The 27,501-nt window shown below is 45.5% G+C and overlaps 2 protein-coding genes across 4 annotated transcripts; one reads left to right on the top strand and one right to left on the bottom strand.

Annotated features, from left to right (window-relative positions):
- Positions 1-2,046: 2,046 nt before the first annotated feature.
- Positions 2,047-8,683, top strand: LOC136468067 (lysine-specific demethylase JMJ29-like). The gene is made up of 16 exons (XM_066466928.1): positions 2,047-2,772; positions 3,101-3,265; positions 3,489-3,665; positions 3,760-3,890; positions 4,189-4,288; positions 4,408-4,540; positions 4,628-4,691; positions 4,769-5,537; positions 5,902-6,234; positions 6,489-6,726; positions 6,805-7,247; positions 7,335-7,407; positions 7,493-7,578; positions 7,692-7,811; positions 7,893-7,960; positions 8,033-8,683. The coding sequence occupies exons 1-16, from the start codon at positions 2,155-2,157 to the stop codon at positions 8,217-8,219; spliced, it is 3,705 nt and encodes a 1,234-aa protein (XP_066323025.1). The 5' UTR covers positions 2,047-2,154; the 3' UTR covers positions 8,220-8,683.
- Positions 8,684-9,046: 363 nt separating this feature from the next.
- LOC136468068 (4-hydroxybenzoate polyprenyltransferase, mitochondrial-like) lies at positions 9,047-12,818 on the bottom strand. 3 transcript variants are annotated; one of them, XM_066466931.1, is made up of 8 exons: positions 12,055-12,818; positions 11,390-11,525; positions 11,123-11,244; positions 10,309-10,378; positions 10,084-10,208; positions 9,940-9,993; positions 9,656-9,752; positions 9,047-9,538 (listed from the first exon to the last, which is right to left on the bottom strand). In XM_066466931.1, the coding sequence occupies exons 1-7, from the start codon at positions 12,489-12,491 to the stop codon at positions 9,677-9,679; spliced, it is 1,020 nt and encodes a 339-aa protein (XP_066323028.1). In that variant the 5' UTR covers positions 12,492-12,818; the 3' UTR covers positions 9,047-9,538; positions 9,656-9,676. The 3 variants fall into 3 exon arrangements, with proteins under 3 accessions (XP_066323028.1, XP_066323027.1, XP_066323026.1); XM_066466929.1 differs by having other exon boundaries at positions 9,061-9,538; positions 9,825-9,960; positions 10,059-10,208; positions 12,055-12,815; XM_066466930.1 differs by lacking the exon at positions 10,084-10,208 and having other exon boundaries at positions 9,058-9,538; positions 9,825-9,993; positions 12,055-12,817.
- Between the last annotated feature and the right edge of the window lie 14,683 nt (positions 12,819-27,501).

Consider the following 27,501-nt stretch of genomic DNA (forward strand, 5'->3'; position numbering starts at 1 on the left):
CAACAGTGTTGTGGGCGCCTACCATCATCCTGTACCTACTGCCATGGACAACAAGGCTTAGAAGCAAACGTACTTCTTCCCTCTCACTTATAAGGCCATTCCCCTCATCTATAAAAGGGGATGCGCTCTTTCCCAAGAGACTCAGTTCAGCCAGGTCGATTCAAGTGCTTTCAGACTCATTAGATCGATCAAGTTCACTAGCTCACAACCACAGAACCGCCAGGTTCGGACCTTAAGCACACGCTTGAACACTTAGCGCATAGTGGAGCTCCTGTCGCTCTCGGCCCTTCCGACCGGAGCCGATTGGGCCTCTTGCACCCCCCATCTTTCTCCCTTCTCGTTTATAACCCAACTGTAAACTTCGAGCACCTGGACTCAGGAATAAAGTCACCGATCGACTCAAACTGGACATAGGACACATTGTTTGAACCAGTATAAACCCTATGTCATTGAGTGCTAAGTCACCTCCGATCACAACGTACGGTAAAACTACAAATATTTACTTGTTGATCACTTTCTGCACCGATAAAAACCAAACAACCTAATGGAAGAATATAATAAAAAGGTTTCAGAATATTAGATAAAAATATAGGAGGATGTCGTGGCCAAACAAATAGTATGGTGAACAAATGTATTCAGCCTGTTCGACTGGGGCTGAAACGATCGTAGATTATTACTGCTGGCTGATTTGGTGTGAGAGAAAAATACTGTTCTGGCTGAAAATTTATGATCGTTTACGACCAAACGAACATGCCGATTGTATGTTGTCAGATTGATAGTAGTAATTATACTTAGGCCCCCTTTGGTACGGCTCATCCAAAACGGCTTCACCGGTGAAGCCAAAGCCGATGAAGCCAGAAAAACTGGCTTTTCCCGGCTTCTAATTCATTTTAACCCCGGCTTACAAAACGGCTTCACGCTATAGTGCCTCGATTTGCGCAAAATAGATGAAGCCGAAGCCGAAGCCGGCATAAGCCGTGCCAAAGAGGCCCTTAATAGAAGATGCTTTGGCATTCAACGAGAGACAATGTAGCAGTTAGTACGAGAATGACACATAGATAGCTTGCATGTAAAGATTAGAAAACTAGTGGTGTTTTCTTTTATAAGAGACGTAAATATATCATACTAAATTCAAAATGACACTTTCCCGCTAAAATAGCTTGTCCTATCTGGCTCGTAGGTAGATAAGGGGGAGGGGGGCTAAAACCTAAAATTAATGGAAACCCCCATCTAGCGGCTTATAGGCAAGCAAGAGATAACAACATCAAACTAATGGAAAACAAAACATCCATGTGCATATTTTCAGCATCCGCTCTAAATCTTGCTATACACATTTAGATCAATTGATGCACTCTCTTTTAAAAAAAACAAATTAAAGACTTTTTCATCATATATGATACCACTCAAAGAAAAATGATGAAATAGTATGAGAATGGACAACTTGGCCCTCGTTTAGTTTGCCAGATTAGGCGCCGACAAAATTACTGGCGCAACACTGTAGCTACAGTAGCGTTTTATTTTTATTTGGTACTAATTGTCCTATCGTTGACTAATTAGGCTCAAAACGTTTCTCTCGCAAAGTACAACCAAACTGTGCAATTAGTTTTTGATTTCGTCAATATTTAGTACTCCATGCATGTACCGCAAGTTTGATGTGACAGGAAATCTTCTTTTTGCATAGTGTCAAAGTTTGGAATTTGAGGTGAACTAAACACACCCTTGATAGAAATTAACCTCTCTAAAAAGTTACCCTACCACTGTCCATCCTACGTGGAGTATACCGTAAAAGCGGTTTTATATAGTTATCTCTAGCGATAAACAGAAATAACACAAAACGGCACCTGAATTTCTACAAAAGATCCTCTCAAGTTTTGAAGTTTTGAAACATTAATAAATTATTATTAGTATGCACAGCACCTATTATCTTAAGTTTTCTTTCTACTTATAGGATCGTGGGTTATACAACAATATTTTCCTCGAACGCCGAACCAGCCGGTGTTTATAATCACGTGTTTTCTGGCGAAACGAACAGGCCGACCACGACCGCCTTTGCGTCCTTTCCAATTAAAAACCTCGTCCTGGGCCGGCTGCAGCAGCATTTCCTCTCCCCCACTTCTCCTCCCCTCCCTGGTACGCGACGGCGCCGCCCAATCCATGGCGGACGAGGCGGAGTGGATCGAGGCTGAGGCCGGGAACGCGGGCGCGGGTCCTCCAGCGCCCGGAGGCGGCGAGGAAATCAAGAGGAAGAGGGGGAGGCCCAAAGGTAGCGTCGACTCTTATAAGAGGCGGAGGCGGCGCGCCGGCGACCCGCCCTTGGCGGTGTCCGTGGCGAGCCTCGGGGATCTAGGGCGCTCGTCCGGCTGCATTTCCTATCCCCCACTTCCTCCCCCCTGCACTGTGTACACTGTGCGCGACGGCGCCGCGGCAATCGCCGCCCAATCCATGGCGGACGAGGCGGAGGGGGTCGAGGCTGAGGCCGGGAACGCGGGCGCGGCTCCCGCGCCCGGAGGCGGCGAGGAAACCAAGCGGAAGAGTGGGAGGCCCAAAGGTAGCCTCAACAAGAATAAGAAGAGCAACAAGGATAGGACGCCCAAGCCCAAGGCCGGGACCAAGGGGAGGCGGAGGCGGCGCACCGTCGACCGGGCCTTGTCGGTGCCCGCAGTGAGCCTCGGGGATCTAGGGCGCGCGGTGGCGGCCGGGATCAGGCCGCTCAGGGAGAGGAGGCCGGCGCCCAATGCGTTCTTCGACTGGGACAGCGACAGCGATACTGAGGTGAGCAGATTTTGTTCCTCTTTGCACATTCGCCGCGGCATGAACTTCGCCTGCTCTGGCGTTTCCCCTTCACCTTTTATTATCCAGGCGGCAGCGAGTTATGCTCTTGCCACTGGATTTTTGTTTTTAAATGGGTAAACAGTGCTCCACTATCACCCTGCCGGTTTGCTTCTTATACTTACTCATTCATAAAAATGCAACCGATGAGGACCGATGCAATTTTCTATGATTTGTTTTTTCGAAGCACCTTTTCCTGCGTTCCTGAAATTTTTGCTGGATTAGTCCTTGCTGAGGCTGTGCATCAATTGACTGACTGCTGTTTTGCCAGCATGATGATGAGGAAACTACGATTAATCAAGTCAACCACGAGAGTGCTAAAAGAGGCGTTTCTGTAAAGAAGGGAGGAAGAGGAAGACCCAGAAAAATGGAAGCCGACCAACTGGATAGCAAGGCCCAGAGTTTCAATGGTAAAACCAATGGCCAAATGAATTCGGTATGTCGCTTGCTATCCTCTGCATCAGTTGATTAGGTTGCCAACAAATGCAGTTTATCACCTTCACTTGGATATAAAAACCAGAGTGTCATCAATTGTGGCTAGTCTAATCTTTAGGGGATGCTAGTGCCTGTATTAGGTTGCCAACAAATGCAGTTTATCACCTTCACTTGGATATAAAAACCAGAGTGTCATCAGGCTTAGCAACTTCTTTCTTTTGCAGAGTGATGCTGAGGCAGCAAGGAGCAAGCAGTCAAGGAATCATAAGCTTTTGCAGAATGCAAAGAAGCGGAAAAGAGATGTAGGGAAAGAGTCTATGACAAAAAAGTTGAACAAAGTGGATAAAGAAGAAAAGAAGCTCCCATCCACCAAGGATGAAACCCTTGATAAAAATAATATGGTGAGCTGCTCATTTCCTTGTATTATGTTGTATATGAAGTGGTTCTTCACAACTATTTTTTTATGAATGCAAATTTTGTTTTAAAAATATCCAGAAAGGGAGTAAGATGTTGACTGGGGAAAATGCCCTCATGTGCCACCAGTGCCAAAGGAAGGACAAACCACGGGTTGTCCGGTGTCAGTCGTGCAAAAAAAAGCGATTCTGTGTGCCATGCATAGAACAATGGTGTGTCAAGTTATCATAATCTTGTTTCATACTAATTGGATTGCTCTTTATCTACTGTTTCTTCTGATACAACAGTTACAAATATGACTTGCACAGTTTTAGTTGATCACCGTTTCCTCTTCATTCACTAATTTTCTGTGTTTTACCGAACTGTTTGTCTAATATGCTACATGAAATTTGAAGCGTTTTCTTTCCAATACTTTTATTTCACTGGCTATTGACATATGCAAGAGTCATGTAGTTTCATCATGTGTGTTGCACAATGTTCAAATGACCCAAAGGAGTTTATTGTAAATAGGTATCCTAATTTGCCAGAAGATGAATTTGCTGTGAAATGCCCATATTGTCGCAAGAATTGTAATTGCAAGGCATGCCTACGGATGAGGGGAGTTGAAGAGGTACAAACTTAACAACTCATCATCCCTTTACAGTATTTGCACTGTTCTGCTTATATGTATGCACTCAATAATTATCTTCTAGTGCCCATTGTTAATGATTTACCCCATCCTCTTACCAGCCTCCAAAAAAGGAGATCTCTAAAGAAAATGAAATTCGTTATGCTTGTCATATCGTAAGCTTGCTGCTTCCCTGGATGAGAGAATTGCGACAAGAACAGATGGAGGAGAAGGAAGTAGAGGCTAGTATACGAGGTATGGTACTGTGGTTTCTGGGATACAGTTACAGACTGGTAGTGGTTTCTGGGATACAGTTACAGACTGGTCTGGTTTTGTGGACAGGAGTTTCAGTGAATGAGATAAAAGTGGAACAAGCTGAGGTTGACCTAGATGATCGTGTATATTGGTTGGTTTCTTTCCCTGGTTACTTTCTGCTATAAATTTAATGGTTGGCATCTAATCTATTCATTCCGTCTACTGCAGCGACAGGTGTAGAACATCTATTGTTGATTTTCATAGAAGCTGCAAGCATTGTTTCTATGATCTTTGCCTTAACTGCTGCAAGGAGCTTCGCAAAGGTGAGATCCCAGGAGGAGAAGAGGTGGAGTATGTGCCACCTGAACCTAAAGGTAGGAGTTATTCTTTTGGCAAGATTCCTCTGTCAAAGGATGCTAATGGAAGTAAGAACTCCTCAAATGGTCAGTCTTACAACGGCATGCCTGCTGTTGGAAACCCCAATAACGGTCTGTTGCTCTGGAAAGCAAAGAGTGATGGTAGCATACCTTGTCCACCAAAGGAAGTAGGAGGCTGTGGTAGGACACTTCTGGACCTCAAGTGCTTGTTTCCAGAGAAGATGCTTGCTGAGATAGAAGATGGAGCTGACAAAGTTCTCAGGAGCGAGACATTAGCTAAAGCAATGGTTAGTAGAAGTGATCGGTGCCCTTGCTTTGATCATTCAGGCAAGATAAGAACTGAAAGCAAATCAGTACAGGAGGCTGCAAGCAGGAAGGACTCAAGTGATAACTTCCTATACTGTCCAGTTGCTACTGGTATTCAAGATGATGACATAGTACATTTTCAGATGCATTGGGCAAAGGGTGAGCCAGTTGTTGTTTCTGATGTCCTTCAGTTAACCTCTGGCCTGAGTTGGGAGCCAATGGTAATGTGGCGGGCATTGCGGGAAAGATCCAAAGGCAAAGCAGAAGATGAGCAATTTGCTGTTTGGGCGATAGACTGCCTTGATTGGTGTGAGGTGCGGAGCTCTATTCCTAAATGTGTCTAAGTGGTTGAATCTGTTTTGGTGGATGATAACCATTGATTGATATTTCTTGTTTCTAATATCAAGGTCGTCTGGCTTGTATAAAATCATAAAAAGTTCTGACTTTTGACAGAAATTCTTAGGACAGTACTGAGTAGTGACCAGCCTTAGTAAAACTGGGCCTGCGTTTGTGTCCAGAAGAAAAGAACACATAATAGTACTGGCAAACTTCATGTTCTATCAGTGAAGAAATTCTCATTTCAACTAGGGATGTTTGAGTCTCACCTTAAATTTAGATGTGCCTTGCTTCCTTCTTTCGCAGCTTCATGCAGGCATTTACTATCCTTATATGTTGCAGGTGGAAATTAACATACATAGGTTCTTTAAGGGGTATACAACAGGCAGAACTTATGCTAGGACTCGCTGGCCTGAGATGCTTAAGCTAAAAGACTGGCCTTCTTCTAGTTCCTTTGACAAGCGATTGCCGCGACACGGTGCCGAATTTATTAGCGCATTGCCATTTCGTGAGTATACTGATCCACGATATGGCCCGCTAAATCTTGCAGCCAAGCTTCCTGCTGGTGTCTTGAAGCCAGATCTTGGACCCAAAAGTTACATTGCTTATGGGTTCTACAAAGAGCTAGGCAGGGGTGATTCTGTGACCAAGCTTCACTGTGACATATCTGATGCGGTATGTTGTGTTTATTAATGATTATAGCCTTCTTTTGTTCTGCATGTGGTTTAGTGCTGAACAAAAATATAGAACTGACTTCAGCAAGGCTCCTGTCGAACCTGCTCATTTTCTAATGCTTTCCTAGCAGATGTATCTCATTGCTATTTACCTAGCTCATTTGTTGACATTTTAATAGTTCTTATTTTTCTCATCAACCACTTGGGTTTATAACATGGTCAATATTAATTGTCAAACGTGTGTGATATAACCAGGTAAATATCTTAACACACACAGCTGAAGTCACTTGTCAGACTGATCCCCGTCAAATTGAAAAAATCCAAAAAGACATGAGAGCGCAAGATCTGCAGGAACTATATGGGGGTCTAAAATCCTGCTCTGAGCTGAAGTTGTCACCAGCTCCAACTGAATGCAGGGATGAATCTGTTGATGAAGGATTGAAGACCTCATATAGTTGTGAAGACAATTGTGTCAATAGAGACAACTATAATGGTTCGTAACACAAATTCATTTTTGGTAATGAATCCAATCATTCAGTTTAATGATAATGGCATTTCATGTGTCCTGTAGGTTTGGACATCAATGCTTTACCACCTAATGACGATGGAGATGATGCAAAGGATAAAGAATCATCTCATGGATCAGAATCACAAAGTGAACTAGGTCAGTGTTCCTATCACAGCAATGGGGTCAACACAACTGATGGGATGCACAATGGAGCTCATTACATTTCACACAATCAAAAAAGCACTGGCAGGATACAACTCAAGAAAGTTGGCATTAAACCTCAAGAAGAGAAATCTGAAAAGGTTGATTGCAGTGGCATTGATGCTTATCTAAAAGGAAGTTCTGAAGATAATCTGGAAATGCCTGTTGTTGAGAGCTCAGAGCAACAAAGCACCGGTGGTGCTCTGTGGGATATCTTCCGCAGACAGGATTCTGATAAATTACAAGATTATCTTAGGAAGCATTGCTCTGAATTCCGGCATATTTACTGCAATCCAGTGAAAAAGGTCCTTGTTGCAGTCCTTTTTTTTAAGAAAAAAAATGGAATCATCCTTACCTTTTTATGCTGACCACTAATCACGTTAACTGAGCAGGTATTTCACCCAATTCACGATCAGTCTTTCTACTTAACTCAGGAGCATAAGAGAAAGCTCAAGGAAGAATATGGTTAGAAAAATATTTCTGTGATCTCTCCAACACTGTATCCAAAGATGACATGTTCTTTGTCTTATGTTTTAACTTCCTGCTTTAGGTATTGAACCCTGGACGTTTGAACAGAAGCTTGGTGAAGCTGTTTTCATTCCTGCTGGATGTCCTCACCAAGTGAGAAATTTGAAGGTGTGGCCAAGCTTTACCAGTGTGACAACCAAGCTGGATCTTTTTTGTTCTCCTTTTGAGTGTGACATCAAATATCATGGTTGTGATTGATGAAACCATCTTCATCTATGCAGTCCTGCATCAAAGTTGCGCTTGATTTTGTCTCCCCAGAAAATGTTGGTGAGTGTGTTAAGTTGACCGGGGAGTTTCGACGACTTCCATCTTTCCACAAAGCTAAAGAAGATAAACTAGAGGTTAGCACTGTGCACTTCCAATGATCTATCTGCGTTTATGGCTTGTTCTATCTGATGTGATGAATATGTGTTTTCTTTCAGATTAAGAAGATGGCTCTTCATGCCCTGAACGAAGCTGTAAACTTCTTGGATCCTTGTTCCTCAGAAGGGTAAGCGAAACTAACCAGTCATTGGCAGCTGGAACATTTTGGTGACTCATTACGCTGTGATTGATATGGCAGGTTGAAGATTGGGGTTGGTGAGAACAGCTGTGGAGATGAATCTGCAGATGAGAAGTCCAACAGCAAAGCCACAGATGAGAAGCCTAAAAGGCGAGGCTTCAAGGACAACAAGTCCAAAAGTGAGGCTGCTGATGAGAAGCCTAAAAGGCGAGGTCGCCCTGTAGGTTCTCGAAATTGTGGCGATTGATTTGTCAAGTTTGGGCTGGGGATCATGCATTTTGGAAGGAGCTGAGCTTGTACCTTGTAGGCTGTATCGATGGTCAGGCATTAAGGTGTCTGAGCTTTTGTTCATGTATGGTGATCGCCAGCCGACACCGATGGATGGTTGATTAGCTGGTCCGTGGAAGTAGACTGCCATCGACCCAGTCATGTAGCAGGCGGGTAGGCAGGCACTATAGAGAACTAGGGTGAAAGACAGCAGGGCATATGTATGCTGCTGATATTTCGGCGACTTGAATAGCCAATGCAATGGTGGTGCAGTTTCGTTACTTGTAGTCAATTTTAGGTATGAATTTGACCAAGCATTTGTCTAGATTTATATAAAAAGTTGCATTCATCTAAAATTGCATTCTTTTTGGGACTGAGGGAGTATATGCAGTTATTATATTTTTCATGGATCGAGAGTCCGCATGAATCTTACAGGAAGTAGTCCATGTTAAAAAAACATAGGAATCAGGAAAAAAAAGAAGAATCCCACATTCTAAAAGGCCTGAAGCCTGCTAGCTGCGTCACTATGGTTGCAGAGGCAGCATATCAATCTCAGATTGTGGACTACCATTGCATATATACGGGATACTGGACAGATGACAACGGAGCAAAACTGAAGGTAGCCAAACCATGCTACCAATTGCCTAGATTGTTTGGTGACTCCTGGGCACACATGGTTTATGATGATTGATTCCAAGGCACTCAGTCCAAAACGAAAGCATCAGTATGGTAAGCTGGCTATGTCCTCAGAGAAGTTTATGTAGCATCTGCTTTCATATACTGCAATGTTTTGGCCACTTGTTTTCAGCTCGAGAAGACAAAAGGCAAAAAAAAAAAAAAAAGGTGCATGCACTAGCTCACTTTTGGCATACGTAGCATATAATAAATGACACAAGAATGTGATTGTTGTACATCAATGTATTTTTCATGTCTCTTGTGATCTTGTCTTATACCATTAACTACGTACACGAGGTGGAGAGCACCACCATAATTGATATGCTTGGAAAACAGCCTGCTTCACAAGCCAAGGTGTGATGATTGTAAAAAAAAATGCCAATTAGCAAGGATATGTGTTAAGGATCTTACAAAGTCCACTCTGCACCACGCCGCATTAGCTAGCCGCCTAGCCCAGAGTCAAGGGCTTGGTAGTCTTCCTACATCTCATCACAAAATTGCTTAGGTTCCACTGGGCCCATCATAGAAACACACCATGCTTCCTCAAATGATCATCATGATACAAGACGCCCAAATAGAATCCCACTAAACACCAAAGCTCCAAACCACTTGTTGGACACAAACCTGCAGGGCATCAATTTATCGAATTAAGGTGGACACATAATGTGGATATCAACAACCACATTATGTAGGCATAAAAATGGCAATAGGTAGTGGATATTCAAAGCAAGAAAAACATACTTCATGTTGCAATCTGAGCGGCTAGACAGATCCACAGTTGAAACCTGCCACGCTAACTGTGCAGCTGCAGCTACTAGAAATGGATAGTAGGGCCATCCTGTTTCAGGTATAGAGTCAATATCAAGTAAAAAGAATACTACTTCACTCAAATATCACACTAAACACCAACCAAGGTCAGCATTGTGACCACTGAGTGCTAAGCTGCCAATGCATGCCGCGCCAAAGCCACTGATCCAGTATTTGGTCAAATCTCCAAATCTTAATGCTGTGGACTTAACTCCTACCTTGAGGTCATCTTCTTTGTCCTGAGATGCATGTAGATACACATGGATAAGACACTGCGACAACATGAAATGGTCACTTCATCAAGGATGAGTATGAAAGAGTGGGAATAGTGAAACACCTGATGCGCATATATAGTATCATACACCAGTGTCCAACATATACCAGCGGTATACAATGGAAGGATGATTGCAGGGTCTAAGCTTTCCTTAATAGCAGCCCATCCTAATAAAGCTCCCCAATTGAATGTCAGGCCAAGATAAGCCTGAGGCTGTTATTAATGCACCAAAAGAAATACAAGCCCTCACTCTATAAGTAATAATATAGTATTATTCTATATAAGCCTCCATATGCACAAATACAGCACATACCCAAAATGTGAACCTCTTCATCAGGGGATACGAGAAGACCAGAAAAAGTGAAGACGCCCCCAAAATACGACTACACACAAAAAAATGACAAAAAGATAATGTATAAACTGCTTATAGTCAAAGATACCTTTGTTTTGACTTTCAGGTAATGCAAAGATAAGAAAATGAACAGGCACATAGTATGCTTCTATATATTCTTAGGGAGAACTGTGTGGTGGCCCAATTTATTTCCTGGTTATCAATCAAGAAAATGCAACTGGACCTAGCACCATAACCTTAGGATGCAAACCCAAAACACATTGGTTAATGGCTTAATGCTGCAGTTAAAGGACCATCCCGGTCATAGCCACAAGCATACTTCCTCCAATCGCAAATAAGTCCATCTTGTCCTAAGTCAAACTTCTTTAACTTTGTCTATTACCTAAAGTTTTATACAGACTGAAAATACATGATTGGCATGACTAGACTGATGATGAAAAATATTTTCCTTATATATCACTCAATATATTGTTGCTAGTCAAAATGTCATACTGAAGACCATGCTGATGTCCAGGAAGCAGTGAGTTTATCACATAAACAAGATAGAAAGAATATGGGAAGTAAAATGAGTACAGTCCCCATCAAATCAAATTGCAGGACATGAATATCCTAATTATCCTCAAGAAAAAGAGTTGCAATAAATAGCCCCTAAATAATTTGATCGTGATGTTCTGCTGTGGACACTCACTGATAAGTGGTTGTGGGAACATGGATAGTCTAAATGCATATAATAGTGTCAGCCGCATCAGACAAAGAAGCATCTGAGTTTAAATACCTATAGTTGTTCAATTGGAGAAGAATGCCCAGTCCCAATAGGAGCTGAATTCCAAGGAAGCTCACTCCCTGTAAAGGAGTAAGCACTCCTGAGGCAAAAGGCCTACTTTTGGTGCGCTCAACCTATGGAGAAATATGTCACCAGATAAAGGTCATGCAACATCCAGAACAGTTTGTTCATTGATTGATTATTTGTTGTGCTTAATTCAGGTTAGGTGCAATGCAAGGCATCATCAGCACTCAGAACATCAAAAGAAAGCAAAATCACCTTATTATCAATGTCGCGATCGAGAAGATCATTCACTGTGCAACCAGCCCCCCTGAGGAGGACAGCTCCACATCCGAAGAGTGCCAGCATTTTCAAGTCTGGCAACTCCCCTGGCATTGCTGCTATTGTGATCGACCTGTGAAGCAAAGGTCTGATTGATTCTTCAACAGAGGGTAAAACAACCTATCGATTTAATAATATACAAGAATTCAATTTCAACACGTGCATAGCAGATAAAATAATGCCCCTCCTCCTTAGAAGCTCTAACAAGACACAAGACAGCAGCCTGATGATCATCGTTACCATTTAGTTGAATCTGAAGCTAACAAGGAAATATGCTGCGTTTGCTATGAGGACTCAAATTTAGTATGTGCCGTGACAGCATAAAGCAGGAGAGCAAAACATTGAGCTGTTCTAGTATCCAGTACCAATGTGCATGTGTTCTATTCTTCCTAAACTTTTTGGACTGTACATCGACAAGCAAAACCTCATCCTTTTTTTTTTCCTTTCATCTTTCATAAGGCAAAAGTAAAGCATTGAACAGTACATATGAGTCGAACCACTAATCACCACCTCGTTTTTCAGTTAGTGTTGGGACGCATGGACGAAAGGCATGACAATGCAGAGCATCGAGAAGCAGGAGAACACAAGAAGGAAAGTCATACCACATGCAGGGCCAGGCGAGGAGCCAGGTCCCGATGGGCTTGTCGAGGCGGGCGAGCATGGCGTACGGCCGCGCCGCCTCCGGTACCCACTTGTCCACCCACGTGAGCGGCGGCGCCGGCGAAGCCTTGCCCGCGGGTTCGGAAGAGGACGAGGAGGTGGAGAACCACGAGGCGTGCGAGAAGTGGCTCGGGTGGAGAACCCTGCCGTGGAGCAGCTCGGGGGCGAGGACGGCGGACGCCGGGCGCGGCGGGCACCGGCGGAGCGCGATGAGGTGGCGCCGGTCGGCGTGGGGGCTAGGATCGGGGCGGCTGGAGGGTGGGCTCTGTGGAGGCGGCGAGGAGAGGAGCGACGACAGCGCCGATAGGGGGAGAGGGGCACGGCGCCCCCGGCGGCGGAGCTCGGATGCGGCGGCGCGGAGCAGCGAGTGCGGCGCCATGGGTGCCTGTCAGTTCAGTTGTGGGGATGGACGAACTTGCAACCAAGGCCAGTTGGGGTGAATGTTCTGGTGGCAGGCTGCTCCTGGATGGGGCGGGCGGTAGAGACGACTTGTCGGAGGGGCGCGAATGGAACCGCGGCGGGCGTCGTGAGATGGGCGTGAGGGCGGCGGGCGGCGGCGACTGCGACGACAGGGCTATGGGCTATGGGCTATGGCCTACGGAGTATGGCCTATGGGAGGGAGAGGCAAGGGAGGGCCCGGCCCAAATGGCTTCTAACTTGGAATGTCATTCCCGATCAACAATCAGTCATCCACATGAAGGACCAGAAATACAATTGCGCTCCCACTAGCCTTTTTGATTTGCTAAAAAAAACTAGCCTTTTTGTACTTCTTCATTCTTGATGATGCCAAACCCTTTGACCACTTCATCAAAACGAATATTCCAACTGCGAGATGATTGCTTTAACCCATAAATGGACCTTTAAAGATTGCATATTTTGTATGACCACATATTTTGCAAATTTCTTGGAGATCGAGTTAAAGCTTCTCAAGTTTGACGAAAATAATAGAGAAAATTATAAAAATTTATGATATCAAATAGATATACTATGAAAATATAATTAATAATGATACTTATTTAGTCATAAATGTTATTATTTATTATATAAATTTAGTAAAATTTGAATGTTTTAACTGTCCAACAAAGTTGGAATGATTTTTATAATAATTTAGATACGGAGGAGGGAGTATATGGCATGGATCGGGGCCAGTAGAGTAAGTAGGTCATTGATGCACCGAGACAGAAACGAACGTACTTGTAGTAAGTAATGGAATCGGAGTCAATTACGATGGAAATTAATTAAAACAACTCGTGATGGAATCGGAGTTTAGTACTGAACCGTGTCCATCCAGAAACAGAAAGAAAGCAGGGAAACAAGGAAGAAGAAGCGGAGGAGCCCCGGCCCGGCCGCACTATAAAACCCTCCCCTCGTTTCGTAGCTACGTCACGAGAGAGACAACACGTCGGCGTCGTAGGTAGATAACTAAGCTGAACCCTAACTAGCTAGGCGACAGGACAGGCAGCCATCCCATGATGCAGGACTTGATGGAGGCGATCTCGCAGTCGGCGGCGGCGGAGCACGCGCGGGGGGCGTCGGCGGTGGCGGCGAAGCTGGCACGGAGCGTGGGGAAGGCGGCGTGGATCGCCGGGACGACGTTCCTGGTGCTGGGCGTGCCTCTCATCTTCGTGGTGGAGCGGGAGATGGCCGTGGAGCAGATGGAGCACGACCAGCAGGCCGAGATGCGCGCCATCCTCGGCACCACCACCTCAACCTGAACCCCCCTCCTCCACCAAAAACCAATCGCGATTAGCTAGCTAGTAGTGGTTAGGTTTTCATTCATTGCCGTGTTCATCTGCTTGGTGATACATCGTGAGTGCTTGACGGGTCGATCTTGTGAGCAAAAGTAGAGGTCTTTATTTTGAGCTTTGTTACGGTGCTTGGGAGGTTCCTCCCTTGAAAATTATTTACTCCTGTATACAATCTCTAACTCTCTAACCCAATTCCACAACGAGACTCGCTGCTTCGCGGGATCTCGCTGCTGCCTTCGTCGCGGGATCGCCTCGCCGGACGGGACTCGCCGCCACGTCGCAAAGCAACGGTGTCCACGAGGCTGTTGTCTGTGTCCCACAGCTCGCGTCTCGGCCGCGGCCTGCATGCATTGGAGCAGCAGCGCATGCGCGCAGATCCACCGTGCTGTCGTACCACAGTGCCGCCACTGCCAGTGCTAGTGGATGTAGAGCTGCGGCACCACCTCCACCGCCGCCACACCGCGTGGGACTGCTGTCGTCCGTGTAGGTGGCCAGGCCCTGCTGCTGCACGCCCTTCATGCAGATGCCTTCGCGGTCGTGGTCGTGGATCATCATTTCGTCGTCCTGGGTAGCAGCATGCCTGTTCTTGTCCTGGGTAGCAGTAGCAGCATGCCTGTTCTTGCGCCCCCGGCGTCGTCGAGGAAGAGAGCGGTGTTGTTGGTTGGCAATATCAACGGCAGGAACTTGGTTGCCTCCTTGCCGGTGCAGTCCACCTCCCACTCCTCCAGGGCCTTCCGATGGCGCGGCCTTTCTCCCTTCTCCGCCGGCGCGGAGTCGGAGAGTTCTGCACGCCAGGAGCCTCCGTGTTTCTATTCAGCCGCTTGCCTCATCTCTTTTGTTTTTCTTTCTGAATCACTAAATGTCATTAGATTTGATTTCAATGTCTGAGAATTCACAAAAGTCATGGCGTGAAGTTACCAAATCTGCGTCCGAGTGAGATGAGAAGTAGCTCCAAAGACGTAAAAATACCGTTATACCCTCCAAATGTAATAAGAAACTAGTTTCGGATCCGTATATTTTTTTTTCCCGGCCCACGATTAAAGTTCCTTCTATTTAGTTTCTCTTATTTTTAAATCGTCAGATCTAACGAAATGGAGGGCTCTCATTATTTCCGAGCATGGTAAAATTTCACCTTTATATATATATATATATATATATATATATATATATATATATATATATATATATATATATATATATATATATTTGTTGGTGGTTATGCGTCTTGTCTTCTGATCGGTTTTGTTGTTACTATGGAATGAGGAAGTATCAGATTACAAGGCATTGCCAAAGGCATGGTCACCAAAACAAAAAAATTACATGGTAGTTGCATGAGCTTAATCACAGGTCAAAAGATGTGTAAAAACTATTAGACTTGAGGAAAATACATTCCAATCAGATCAAAATTTTAGAAATTTGGAGTTCTCCAATCAGCTTTAATTTTCACTTCTGAATTTGCATTAACATTTTCTCGAAAAAAATTTATGTAGTTTATGATTTTTCATCTACCATAGCTGATAAGAATTATAATTTTCCTTTTACAGGTACGTCGTCTACAAGAGTACTTACAACAATTATATGGGACTTGAATATAAATCAGGAGTATTTAAGGATGGCATTGTACTTGTTAATTCATATATAATGTCTCATCTAGACTACAGAACTATTAGAAAATAAGTTTTATTTTTCTCGATCACGCAAAAGGTTTACGCGTCTTTGTATTAAGATAGAGAAAAAGTTTAATACAACACGCCTTAGCGGCGCCCTAGGTGGTCAGAAGAGTAGTACATGGACGCTCGACCCTCCCTAGTGTACTGAGAGCTATGTTGTTACATTGGATACTGATCAACCTGACTTGTGGTGCCGGCTAGGTGCCTATGCTCGGGCTGCCGAGCAGCGGCGGCGCTGCTTGTGCGCAACCACGTCGTCGTCTAGTGGGAGCAACTCACGTAGCGCCTGCATATTACCGGGGTTGCCGCCGTAGATTTCGTCGTACGCCTTTAGGCCCGGCACCGACGGTGATGACATCCCGCTAGTCAGTCCCAGACGCTTCAAGACAAGGTGCTCACCTCGCTTGGACGCCGGGATATGCGATGTGCTCTGCGCCGCTATCCACCTGCTCCTCTTGGATAGCGCAGGCGGTGTACGTCCAGCGAGGCCATATCAACTCCGGGCAGCTCCAGGAGTGGCGGTTGTCTCGCCTTTGTGACTCGCTCAGTGAAGCGCTTGAGGCATCTATCGGCGGAGGTCGTCTGAGGGGGTGGAGTGCGGCCGACGGCATCCGTAGCAACCACAAGTGTCGCATCTCTCGGGGTGGCTGCCCCCAACCAGCGTTGGGTAAGGACGCGTCTCCACATCCACGACGCCGGCCTGTCCCCCACGTGGCGGCGACTTGTGGCAGCCCCTGCACTGGCAACGTCATAGGCGAGACCGTCGTGCACAGGGCAGCCTCCGCCGAAACCCGTCCGCGACGACCGAGGCGCTGGCGGGCGGGGACGCGGCCTTCCATAGGTTGAGCAGGCAGGTCGGGCACCAACTGGGGCCGCGGCCAGCTGCGCTTCCTCCATCTTCGCCTAGGCCCTTGCCGTCCCGCATACGTTCTGCCACAGCCCAGAACCTTGGTCGAACGAGTTTGGCCGCGCGGCGGGGAAGCAGCTACTGGCTTGGCCGGCCGACGAGCAGGCATCCAGGTAGGTTGCTAGGGGGTCATTGTCGGAGTCATTGTCGTCGTCGTCGTCTTCGTCCTCATCCGCCCACCGATGATGCTTCGTGCGTCCTTCCAGGTGTAAGGTCGAGATGGCGGACTAGAGGGGGGTGAATAGTCCTTTTTAAAATTAATCGCGTTGGTTAACTGAAACAAGTGCGGAATTAAAACTATTGGTCTAGCCAAGACTACACCCCTCTATTTTGCACCTTCCAAAGATACTAATTAAGCAACAAAGGTGTCGGGCTAGTTAGAGCTCATATAACCAATTCTAGAAGCGAGGTCACACAAACATATGCCACTAGTACTTCAAGCAACAAGGGAGCTCCTACACAAGCTAGTAAGCAAAAGCACAAAGCCACCTAAGCTCACTAGCAATGCTCAATAACAAGGCAACCAATGCCAAATTAGAGAGCACAATTACTTAGCTACACAAACTAAGTAATGTGACTAACAAGGTTACACAAACCAAATTAGCCACGCAAGGGAGCTACTTCTATGCTACACAAGCAAGAAGGTAACTAGTGAGCTACACAAGCTAACTAATTACAAGAGCAACTACACAAGCACAATGTATATGAAATATAAATATAAGCTTGTGAAAGGGGATTGCAAACCAACGGGAAGAACAAGGTTGACACGGTGATTTTTCTCCCGAGGTTCACGTGCTTGCCAACACGCTAGTCCCCGTTGTGTCGACCACTCACTTGGTGGTTCGGCGGCTAATTGGCATCACCCGCCAAGCCCGCACGTCGAGCACCGTAAGAACCAACCCTGAAAGTGAGGGTAGCTCAATGGCACGCTCAACTAGAGTTGCTCTTCGTGGCTCCCACGGGGCGAGCACAATGCCCCTCACAAAGCTCTTCTCTGGAGCACCGCACAAGCTTCTTGCGGGCTTCAACGGAGACCACCACCAAGCCATCTAGGAGGTGGCAACCTCCAAGAGTAACAAGCAACGCCAGCTTGCAACTCGATCACCTAGTGCCACTCGATGCAACATCACGATGCAATCGCACTAGAATCGCTCTCTCACACAATCGAATGATCACTATCAAGCATATGTGAGATGGAAGGCTCCCAAGCACTCTCAAGCATGGACACAAAGTCCCTCGAGGTGCTCAGCGTCAGCCATGGCTGAGGCCACCTTCTATTTATAGCCCCACGGGCTAAACTAGCCGTTACCCCTTCACTGGGCAAAACTCGGGACGACCGGACGCGCCGGTATATCGACCGGACGTAGGACCTCAGCGTCCGGTCAATGGATGCTCGCCACGTATCGCCTCCGTTCAACCTCAGTCACTTGATCTCAACGGTCAAGTGATGACCGAACGCAGCTGCTCAAACTGACCGGACGCAGCAACCCCAGCGTCCGGTCGTTTCCAGTAAGGTACCAGTCGTGACCGGACGCGTCCGACCGGTCACTTTCGGACGCAGCGTCAGCGTCCGGTCCTTCTCCAACTTTTCTATGTCACCATACGTCAGCCTGACCGGACGCACCCTGTCAGCGTCCGGTCACTTCTAGCGCCAGCGTCCTGTCGAAGACCGACACCTGCACGCTCTCTGCAGCCACTGACCGGACGCAGGACCCCAGCATCCGGTCGCCACGTGATCAGCGTCCGGTCCACTCTGTGAGACCCTGTCTTTTCTGTATAGGGCGCCGGTGGAGTTTCGAACCCTTCTTGCCTCCGTTCCATCGCCGAGTTGATCCACATCAACTCCAACTTCATCTCCTTTATAAATGTGTCAACACCACCATGTGTATGTGTGTTAGCAATTTCACAATTATTTTCCAAAGGATTAGCCACTCAACTTGCCACGCCACTCAATCCTAGCAACGATGCAAAGTTAGATCACTCAAGTGGTACTAGATGACTGATATGCAAACAAGTTTGTCCCTCTTGAAAGTACGGCCATCTATCCTAAAACCGGTCATAAACTTCTCTACACACCTATGACCGATGAAATAAAATGCTCTAGGTTATACCTTTGCCTTGCGCATTCTATTCCATCTCCTCCAATGTCGATGCAACACATGCATCAACACAATCAACAATGATATGATCCACTTCATATCATCACGTGATCATATTGGTTCATCAATCTTGACTTCACTTGCTTTTCACCGTTGCCTTCGTCCATCGGCGCCAAGTCTTGCTTAAGCTTCACCGCCACGCGGTCCATCGCTCCAAAGCCTCCAACTTGCCCTTCACGCTTGCAACCGGTCCATCAAGCCAAGTGTCTTGATCTTCTCCACCTTGATCACATGACTCAATGTCATGTCTCATGTGCAATGAGCTCCTTCATCATCACATGTGTGAGCTTTGCAACATCTCCAAGCCATTTTCACCTTCATGGCATATGTTGCTCACACATATGTACCTGTGGACTAATCACCTGTGTATCTCACATAAACACAATTAGTCCACCTAGATTGTCACTCAATTACCAAAACCACACAAGGACCTTTCACCAGGGCGCCACCTGGGTAGAACGGAGCCGCCGCCGGTGAGAGGGTGGAGGGGCTTCGGGTGTCCAGCGTCGCCACGGCCGGCTCAAAAGGTGCGAACTTGGGACCAGATAGCGGCGTGGAGTGGTCGTAGTCGTCGGCGGTAGCGCTCACTGCACTGTCCGGCTGCGCGGGGCGCCCATGCCTCGTGCTGGGTGGCCGCCTCTGCTGCAGGAGCCGGCCCCGACGGTGGTGAGGGCGGCGGCGCGCTGGATCTGGGTGGCGGAGGTGTGTTGGAGGAGGAGGACTCGGGCGGCGGAACGCTGGAGAGGGCTCCGGCGGCTGCGCAGACTGCGCCGTGCGCTCCACATCGCCGGTGGAGGCCGTAGACTGGAGCACCCGATGGCGTGCGGGGGCTCGCGGGCAGCTAGATCCGACCCCGGCGGACGGCGGGGCGGCCGCGACGGCGACTCCAGCTCCGACGGCTGAGGGCCGGAGTAGGGGTCCTCCACGGGCAGCGGAGCCACGAGCACGCGTGCCCCTGCGCGCAGGCAAGGGGGGGAGGAGGGAGGGGGAGAGGGAGGCAGGGGGGGGGGGGGGGCGCCGGCGGTAGCGGTGGGGAGGGATCTAGAGGCGGGGTCAGGGTTGGGGACGTTCGAACGGAGCTTCTCCCCTCCGAGGGGATTATGCTACTCCGTAGCAGCTTATGGTCTACAGAAAATAAGCTTTATATATGTTATATGCTGTATGTGAGCTTTGTATGAGGTGCCAGTGACGTCTTCATGGGCAAATATTTCAGGTGTCGAGTTTGCTAATTTAGTGTCGATTTCAAACGAAAATATTGATCCGTATCAGGTGCCAGATCGACTTTGCTAATTTACTGGCAATATTACGATCTCAGCTAGCTATCTATTACGATCACAGCTAGCTAGCTGGTTAATTAATTAATTTATTGTTCGAAAAGAAAATATGTATCCGTGGTTATATTATTTCAGCTTTTACTTTCTTTTCCTTTTCAAAGCACTCCCTTGCTTCGTGATTCGTAATTTGAAAAATAGAATGCTCACTGTCTATATGATCTGTACATTGGTTATGGTAATGCTACCATTAAGATGTCTAGAAGGCCGGATACTTGTTTCACTCACTGCTGCATGCACCGCTCGCCTAATAAAAAGAAAAAATCAACTCCCGCATGTCTTGCTCCGCTCCGCTTCGCTCCCGCACGCGGCCCTCGACTGCCAGCCCTCTCCTGGTTTCGGCGCGTGGCTTCCTGCGAGTCGTGGCGGCACGGTTGCAGGCCCTGCCAGGCACGCAACCGCCCGCGACGAGTCGCGGAGCTCGGCTATCGGCCCTGCCGGGCGCAGTGGGCGGCCGCTGCCTCCCTGCCCTATCGCGCAGCCACCGCCAAGCCGCTACCTACAAGCACCGTCATGCAAGCGTCTGTTTTAAATGTACAAGCACCTACTCCACGTGTCGACGAGCCTCCATTCTCAAAACAGCAAGGAGATGTTTGCTCTGAAACTGCATGTTGCAAGCATCTGTTTTAAAAGTTTTAGAGGTAAGTTTGCAAGTGTTTTCATACGGATGTTGCAAAAGTAGTTGAGATGTCGTGCATGTTGTAATGGTTGTACACGTATGTTGCAAGCTTCTGTTCTTAATGTTTCATCTGTTTTTTCCGACATATGTTGCAAGTGTGTTTATTTAGATGTTGCATATATTTTCATACATATGATGTAAGTGTGTTATCTGGATGTTGTGCATGTTTACAATGGCTTCGAGTGTTTTTACTTGTTTTTGCAATTGTTTCATCGGGCGCATGTTTCAAATGTTTCATTTGTTTTCAGACGTATATTGCAATTGTTGCATCTGGATGTTTCAAAACTAAATCGAGTGTTGCATCTCCCTCCTTGCCTTTCTGCTGTCTCGCCTCGTTGTCAGGTGCGGGAAGGCGGAGGCGGTCTGTACTGGCATGGGCGGGATGTGGGTGGGAAGGCTCGGGACGCGAGACCGGAGGGGGGGGGGGGGGGGGGGGGGGCAGCGGCGCGAGCGTCCGAACGTCCGGGCGCTAGCCACGCCCCATGGGTTAGTGCTTCATCAAACTTGAGATGCCTTGACTATAAAAAAAGTTAAAATAACTTGTAATTTGGAATGACGGAGGAGGATAATTTTCTACGCTCGCTGTTTGCTGGGCCGGCCCGACAAGACCATGGGCTATATATAGAGGTCCAAAACCCCCGGAGACCCCATGACATGCTGAGTCCCCAGCATGGCACTAGGATAGTCCAGTTCATTCGTTCACTCTTGGTAATGGTAATGGTAATGTTGTGTGCCAAGCCAGTGAAAAGAAACAACGAAATTGAGGTCCTGCAGATTAGTGCGAATTGAAGCTGAGGTTTTGCTTTGAATGATGATCCAATCCAATGACCAGGGTATTCATTCAAAGACGAGAAGCGACACGTACCGCTGCCGGCGACTCACTCACTGTCTCAGCTCGTCTCGGCGGAAGGAACCAATGCATGCAATGCAACCAATCACCGCTGCTCTTCCGGATGTCGTCAGGCGCTAGCTCGTGGTCACCGTGGCGCTCGCCGGCTCGTCTGCCAGCCGATGGCGATGACGGATCGACGACGTCGTGCGCTACGTAGCTGTCTGTGGACTGTGGTGCGATCGAGGATTGTTGATTTCCCTTCCCGCCGCAAGTACGTGTGGTACCTGGCATGCATGCATGCATACATACATACATACATACATACATACATACATACATACATACATACATACATTGTCACGTACGCTGCATGCATGCCAGTGGACTGAAAATCCGATACAGTTATAGCAAGAGGAAGATGTACTATATATATATATATATATATATATATATATATATATATATATATATATATATATACTACCCTGTAGCTGGCTATAAAACAGCTTATTCTGTAGCCACTTTGAGTTACAATAATTACTGTGTTAATTTACGAAATTATAGTAACTCCTTACTAAGTGGTTTACTATAATGTTATGGTAAATATCTCCGTGTGTTATAGTAACCTAACTATTGCAAATTAGTATATAAAATTATCGTAAATAGAGGTGGCTACAGAATAACTTATTTTGTATATATATATATATATATATATATATATATATATATATATATATATATATATATATATATATATATACACACACACACTATTTTGCTATTTTGAATGCACCCAGGCCAACCGGCGCGCCTGGGTCAGGCCGAGCCGCCGACCCATTTGCACAGCCAACCGGCGTCCGAATTAATCAGCATGTCTTGACGGTGCCCCACCAACTCCCGCAGCAGTTCCTCTTTTTTCCTCCAGTTCTTCTCTTCGTCTCTTCGTCTTCTCTCTGTTCCCGTTTTTCTCCGCCGCTTCACCGCACGTGATTTTTCGGATTTCCGCCGCGCACTTGCTAACTTCGTCATTGTTGGCACAGAACTAGCGTCCTGAGCAAGCGTCGCCGTCGTCTTGAGGCGTCGTCACGAGTTTCGCCGTTGTCGACGTTTCGATCATCTTCCTCAAGGTATTCCCCTTATTCTCCCTCATCCTGTGCGCATCATTCCGCCCAATCGGTACCTAGGGGTTTGAATAGGTTGTAAATTTGTTGTTCCTTTTTATGCGGATGTTTGTAAATTAGTCTCTAGTTTTAGTCTAACGGTACTGGATCCCTCCTTTTTGTTGTCAATCTTAATGGTCTGTTCGTTGGTAATTGTATGATGGGTATTGTATGTTTGCAATTTTGTCTGATGGCACTGTGTGGTGTAGTGTTTTTTTGTATGATTTTCCCCAATGTGTTGTTCTTAAATTAATTTTCTAGTTTTATTTCTCTTGCTACTGGCTGCTTTGCTTAGTTGCAAATGTAATACCATTTATGTTGCAATTTGTGTTGCAATTCCTTTTGTACGTTGCAATTCTGTTGTCGTCAGTTTGCAAATGTAATTCCATGTATGTTGTCATTGTAATATCCTGTATGTTACTATTTTTTCATGGTTCTGGAGCTCCTTTTTTAGTTACAAACTTAATGCTCTGTATGTTGCAATTTGTATGATGGTACTAGACTGTCTGGTTACTTGCAAATGTAATCCCCCTGTATGTTGCAATTTGTAGTTTCTAATTACTGTTTGATGTGCTGGAGCTTTTTTGTTTATGTGTACATTGCTTTAATAAATCTCTAGTTTTTGTCCTGTATCTAGTTTTATTGTTTGCAACCTGTGCATGCAATTGTTATTTCGTTGCACTCCCTATCATCTTTTTTTGAAAGCAGACACTAACATTTTTTTATACATAATAGCGCTTAAGATGGAGCCTCAGCGGTCGTCCCCTCGTTTGAAGACGCTACACAAGGGGAGAAATCTGATGCTTCCTGTTCCTTCACAGCCCCATCCTGGTGATGACGATCTTTCTGATCCTGTGTTGTTCCTAAATTGATTTTCTAGTTTTATTTCTCTTGCTACTGGCTGCTTGCTTAGTTGCAAATGTAATACCATTTATGTTGCAATTTGTGTTGCAATTCTTTTTGTACGTTGCAATTCTGTTGTCGTTAGTTTTGCAAATGTAATTCCATGTATGTTTGCCATTGTAATATCCTGTATGTTACCATTTTTTTCATGGTTTTGGAGCTCCTTTTGTAGTTGCAAACTTAATGCTCTGTATGTTGCAATTTGTATGATGGTACTGGACTGCCTGGTTACTTGCAAATATAATACCCCTGTATGTTGCAATTTTATAGTTTCTAGTTACTGTTTGATGTGCTGGAGCTTTTTGTTTATGCGTATGTTGGTTTAATGAATCTCTAGTTTTTTTTGTCCTGTATCTAGTTTTTTGTTGTTTGCAACCAGTGCATGCAATTGTTATTTCATTGCACTCTCTATCATCTTTTTTTTAAAGCAGACACTAACCTTTTTTTATACATAATAGCGCTTATGATGGAGCCTCAGCGGTCGTCCCCTCGTTTGAAGACGCTACACAAGGGGAGAAATCTGATGCTTCCTGTTGCTTCACAGCCCCATCCAAGTGATGATGATCCTTCTGATCCTGTACAGCCCCTTGTTAGTGTCGATGATCTTGATGATGATTTTAAGCCAATTCCAATCACAACAATCCCATTGCCTGATCGCCGTGCTAGTAGAAAGAGGCGTCGTGGGGAGGGCAGTTCCACCATATCTCAGGCAGTAGATACTGCTGAGGTAAAAAAAATTTGATGTACTTTTTTATTATTATTTTCTGTTTGAATATTTTATATTTGTTTAGTATTGCAATCATATTTGTTTTTTTTGTTTTTGTTTTTGCACAACCTGCAGATAACAAATATCGATCCTGTTAAGAGGGATAGGGTAGTGTCGCTTCGTTGCTCTCCTGGAAAATTTGTTGATCTTGTTAAAGCAACACCTGATGAAATTAAGGACAGATTACGTGCAATGGGTTTTGGCAGGCTGTTGGAGTTTAAGCCTACTTCATTGCCTAGGATGCTGCTTATATGGCTCATGGATAAATTCAATCCAAAGTCTATGTCTCTAGAGCTCGGCATGGGCAAAATTATTAAAATCAATGAGCATGCCATCTGGTGTATGTTCATGCTGAATAGAGTAGGAAATGACCCCCCCCCCAAACATGAATATGGTAGAAGCACGGGAGATGCGCAACAGTTTGAGTCTTCAGGTACATGATGTAACAGGCAATAAAATACTTCCCAAGGTGATTAAGGAGAAGATCCAGTTTTGTGCTCTCCAGGGAGATGTGGCAGTCAGGTGTTGGTTGATGCATGCATTCTGCACGTTATTTTTTGCAAACACCGACAACTACATTAGGCTTGTTGATATCATCTGGACTGCGGATGTTCGCTGCATCAGTGGAATTAACTGGTGCAAAGCAATTGTTGACAACCTTCGGCATGCTACTCGGCTGTATAAGCATGAATCTTTTGTGAAGGGGAAAATCGCACCCATCAATGGTTGTGGAATCTTTCTTGTCGTGAGTTATCTAATCATTCTCTTTTTTTCCTCCTTCTATCCCCATTCATGAAATTGGGTTACATTTATCATTGCAACTGGTTTAGAGTTATAGTTGCAACTGGCCTTTTTTTCTTTTTTATTATTTCAATTTTCGTTTTGTTTTGAGGTTTGCTGGTTATATGGAATCATTGCAACTAGTTTTTCTTTTATAGCTTTGCAACTATCCCTATCCCAACTTAGCATTTTTCGGGTGCATCTTCTTTTTTTAGAGTTGTAATTGGGATGCTTACTTTTTTTGTTTTGTTTTTAATTATAATTGCAGATGGTATATCTTGATCGCCTCCAGCACAATCTGAACATAGATCAGGCAATGTTACCTCGTTGTTCTTTGTTCGATAATATGTTGATTGAGAAATTAGCAGCGTTGGATCGCAGGGGAGATGTAGCTGGTGGAGTCGTCGAGTTTGGCAACCTCCAGGTGATTTCTATTTTTTCACATGTAAATTTTTGTTTTGCAACTTGCTTTTGCCTTTTTATAGTTGCAATCTGTTTTTTTTCCACTCACGCTCTGTTGTGCCTCTGTGTTTTTTATTGTCTTTAGTTGAGGAGTCTATCAAGCACGTGCTACACTCCTCCACCTGCTGTCGTACCCTTACCCATGATGGCACCTGCCGTTGCACCCGCCCCTGAGCCTGCACCCTTCTTTGCCCCATCTGCTGCTGCAGCCGCTGCTGGACCTTCTGCTCCTTGTAGTAGCACGATGGGCGAAAATGTTTTGTTCAACTATCCTAGTTTCCTCTCAAGTTTTGGCCAGGAGCTATTCAATTTAGTTGGAAGAAGCAAGAAGAGCTAGGCTGAGAAAATTTTGAAGAGTTTCGATGCTAGTGCTGCCGAGGCTCAATCAATGACGAGGAAGGCTCATGATCTAACAAGGAGCGCTGACAAGCTTATGGGTAAAGCCCATCATGAGTGTTATGTCGGCATCAAGAAACTCTTGGATGATGCCCGTGCTCAGAAGTTTGCAACGAACTTGAAGAGGATGAAGAATGGCAAGAAGGGTTGTTTATCAGGGTTGAAGAGACTTCGGTCAGAGTGTGGCGAAGCATCTGCTTTAGGACACGCTGAAGGTGAACAACGCCCCTCGAGCACAAACCCTGAAGTAGATGTTTCAATGCAAGACCGTCAAGAAGTGCATGATGATTTGCCTAGTACTCTAGTGAATGATGATTTTGTCCCGCATGATGATTTGCCTAGTACTCCAGTGCATGATGGCAGTACTGCACAGCAAGAAGAGCACTCCTAGCCACAAAGTAAGGCTGATTTGCCATGTAACTAGTTTTCTAATAAATTTCTTTGGTAGTTTCTGAATCACAAATCTTTTTTTCTTACACATTTTTTGTCTCCTTTTATTTTTATTGTTCTTTTCTTTGCAGCACCGCATGCATTACGTGGTGAGTTGCATGCTGTGGATGACATAATGGATTTGTTGGAATCTCCATCATTGTCCCGTGAATGTGCTCCACGACATGCAGTTGCTAATAGGAATGCCTCTGCAATCTCTGGTCATGAGCAACAAAGCCAATCCGAGGTAAGGCCCTGGTGCCTGTTTGTGTTTTGAGTTGCAACCAAGCTATTTTATCATTGTGCAATCACACACTCATATATGTTGCAACTCCCCCCCCCAATTGCACATTGAGATGCAACTGGTTTCCATTTATATTAGCAACTAAATCATAATTACTAGTGGGCATATCCATTTCTTTTTTTTGTTGAATCCTTTTTTTGCATGCATAGACTTTTTATTTTTCATTTGCATAATGAGATGCAACTGTGACCCATCAAGATTAGCAACCAGTGCATTCGCATTGTTGCAACTATCACCATCCATTACTTATCACAGCTTTCTTTTCTACACTTTTTAGGGAGACGCTCATCAGGAGGTAGTGGAGCACGATGCGTCTGATGGAAACTAGATTGACCAAGAAGAGCAGATTCTGCATTTGGTTTCAGACGCACCTGTACTTGAGCAGGAAGGACCGGTCAGCTCGAACTTGATTGATGTAGGTGTTTTTTTCAAAAGCTGCAATCCATATGAGTCTTTAGTTGCAATCCAGATTACAGTCGTGTTGCAATCCATATTGTTTTTCATACATGTTTTTTTTCTCTCGATATGTTTTAGGAAACTCTAGCAGAAGAGGTTGTTTGCCCCTCTACACTTCCTGTTGCAATTGAACATGTTGTGAGCATGCATACTCTTCCTTCAGAAATTTTTCTCAATTCAGTTGTTATTTGGGTTGCAATTCATATTCTTACAGACTTTTTTTCTCATCAGGAGGTAGTGGAGCACGATGCGTCTGATGGAAACCAGATTGACCAAGAAGAGCAGATTCCGCATTTGGTTTCAGACGCACCTGTACATGAGCAGGAAGGACTGGTCAGCTCGAACTTGATTGATGTAGGTGTTTTTTCAAAAGCTGCAATCCATATGAGTCTTTAGTTGCAATCCAG

Source organism: Miscanthus floridulus, chromosome 7 (assembly GCF_019320115.1).
Source record: "Miscanthus floridulus cultivar M001 chromosome 7, ASM1932011v1, whole genome shotgun sequence".
In the NCBI taxonomy this organism is placed as follows: Eukaryota; Viridiplantae; Streptophyta; class Magnoliopsida; order Poales; family Poaceae; genus Miscanthus; species Miscanthus floridulus.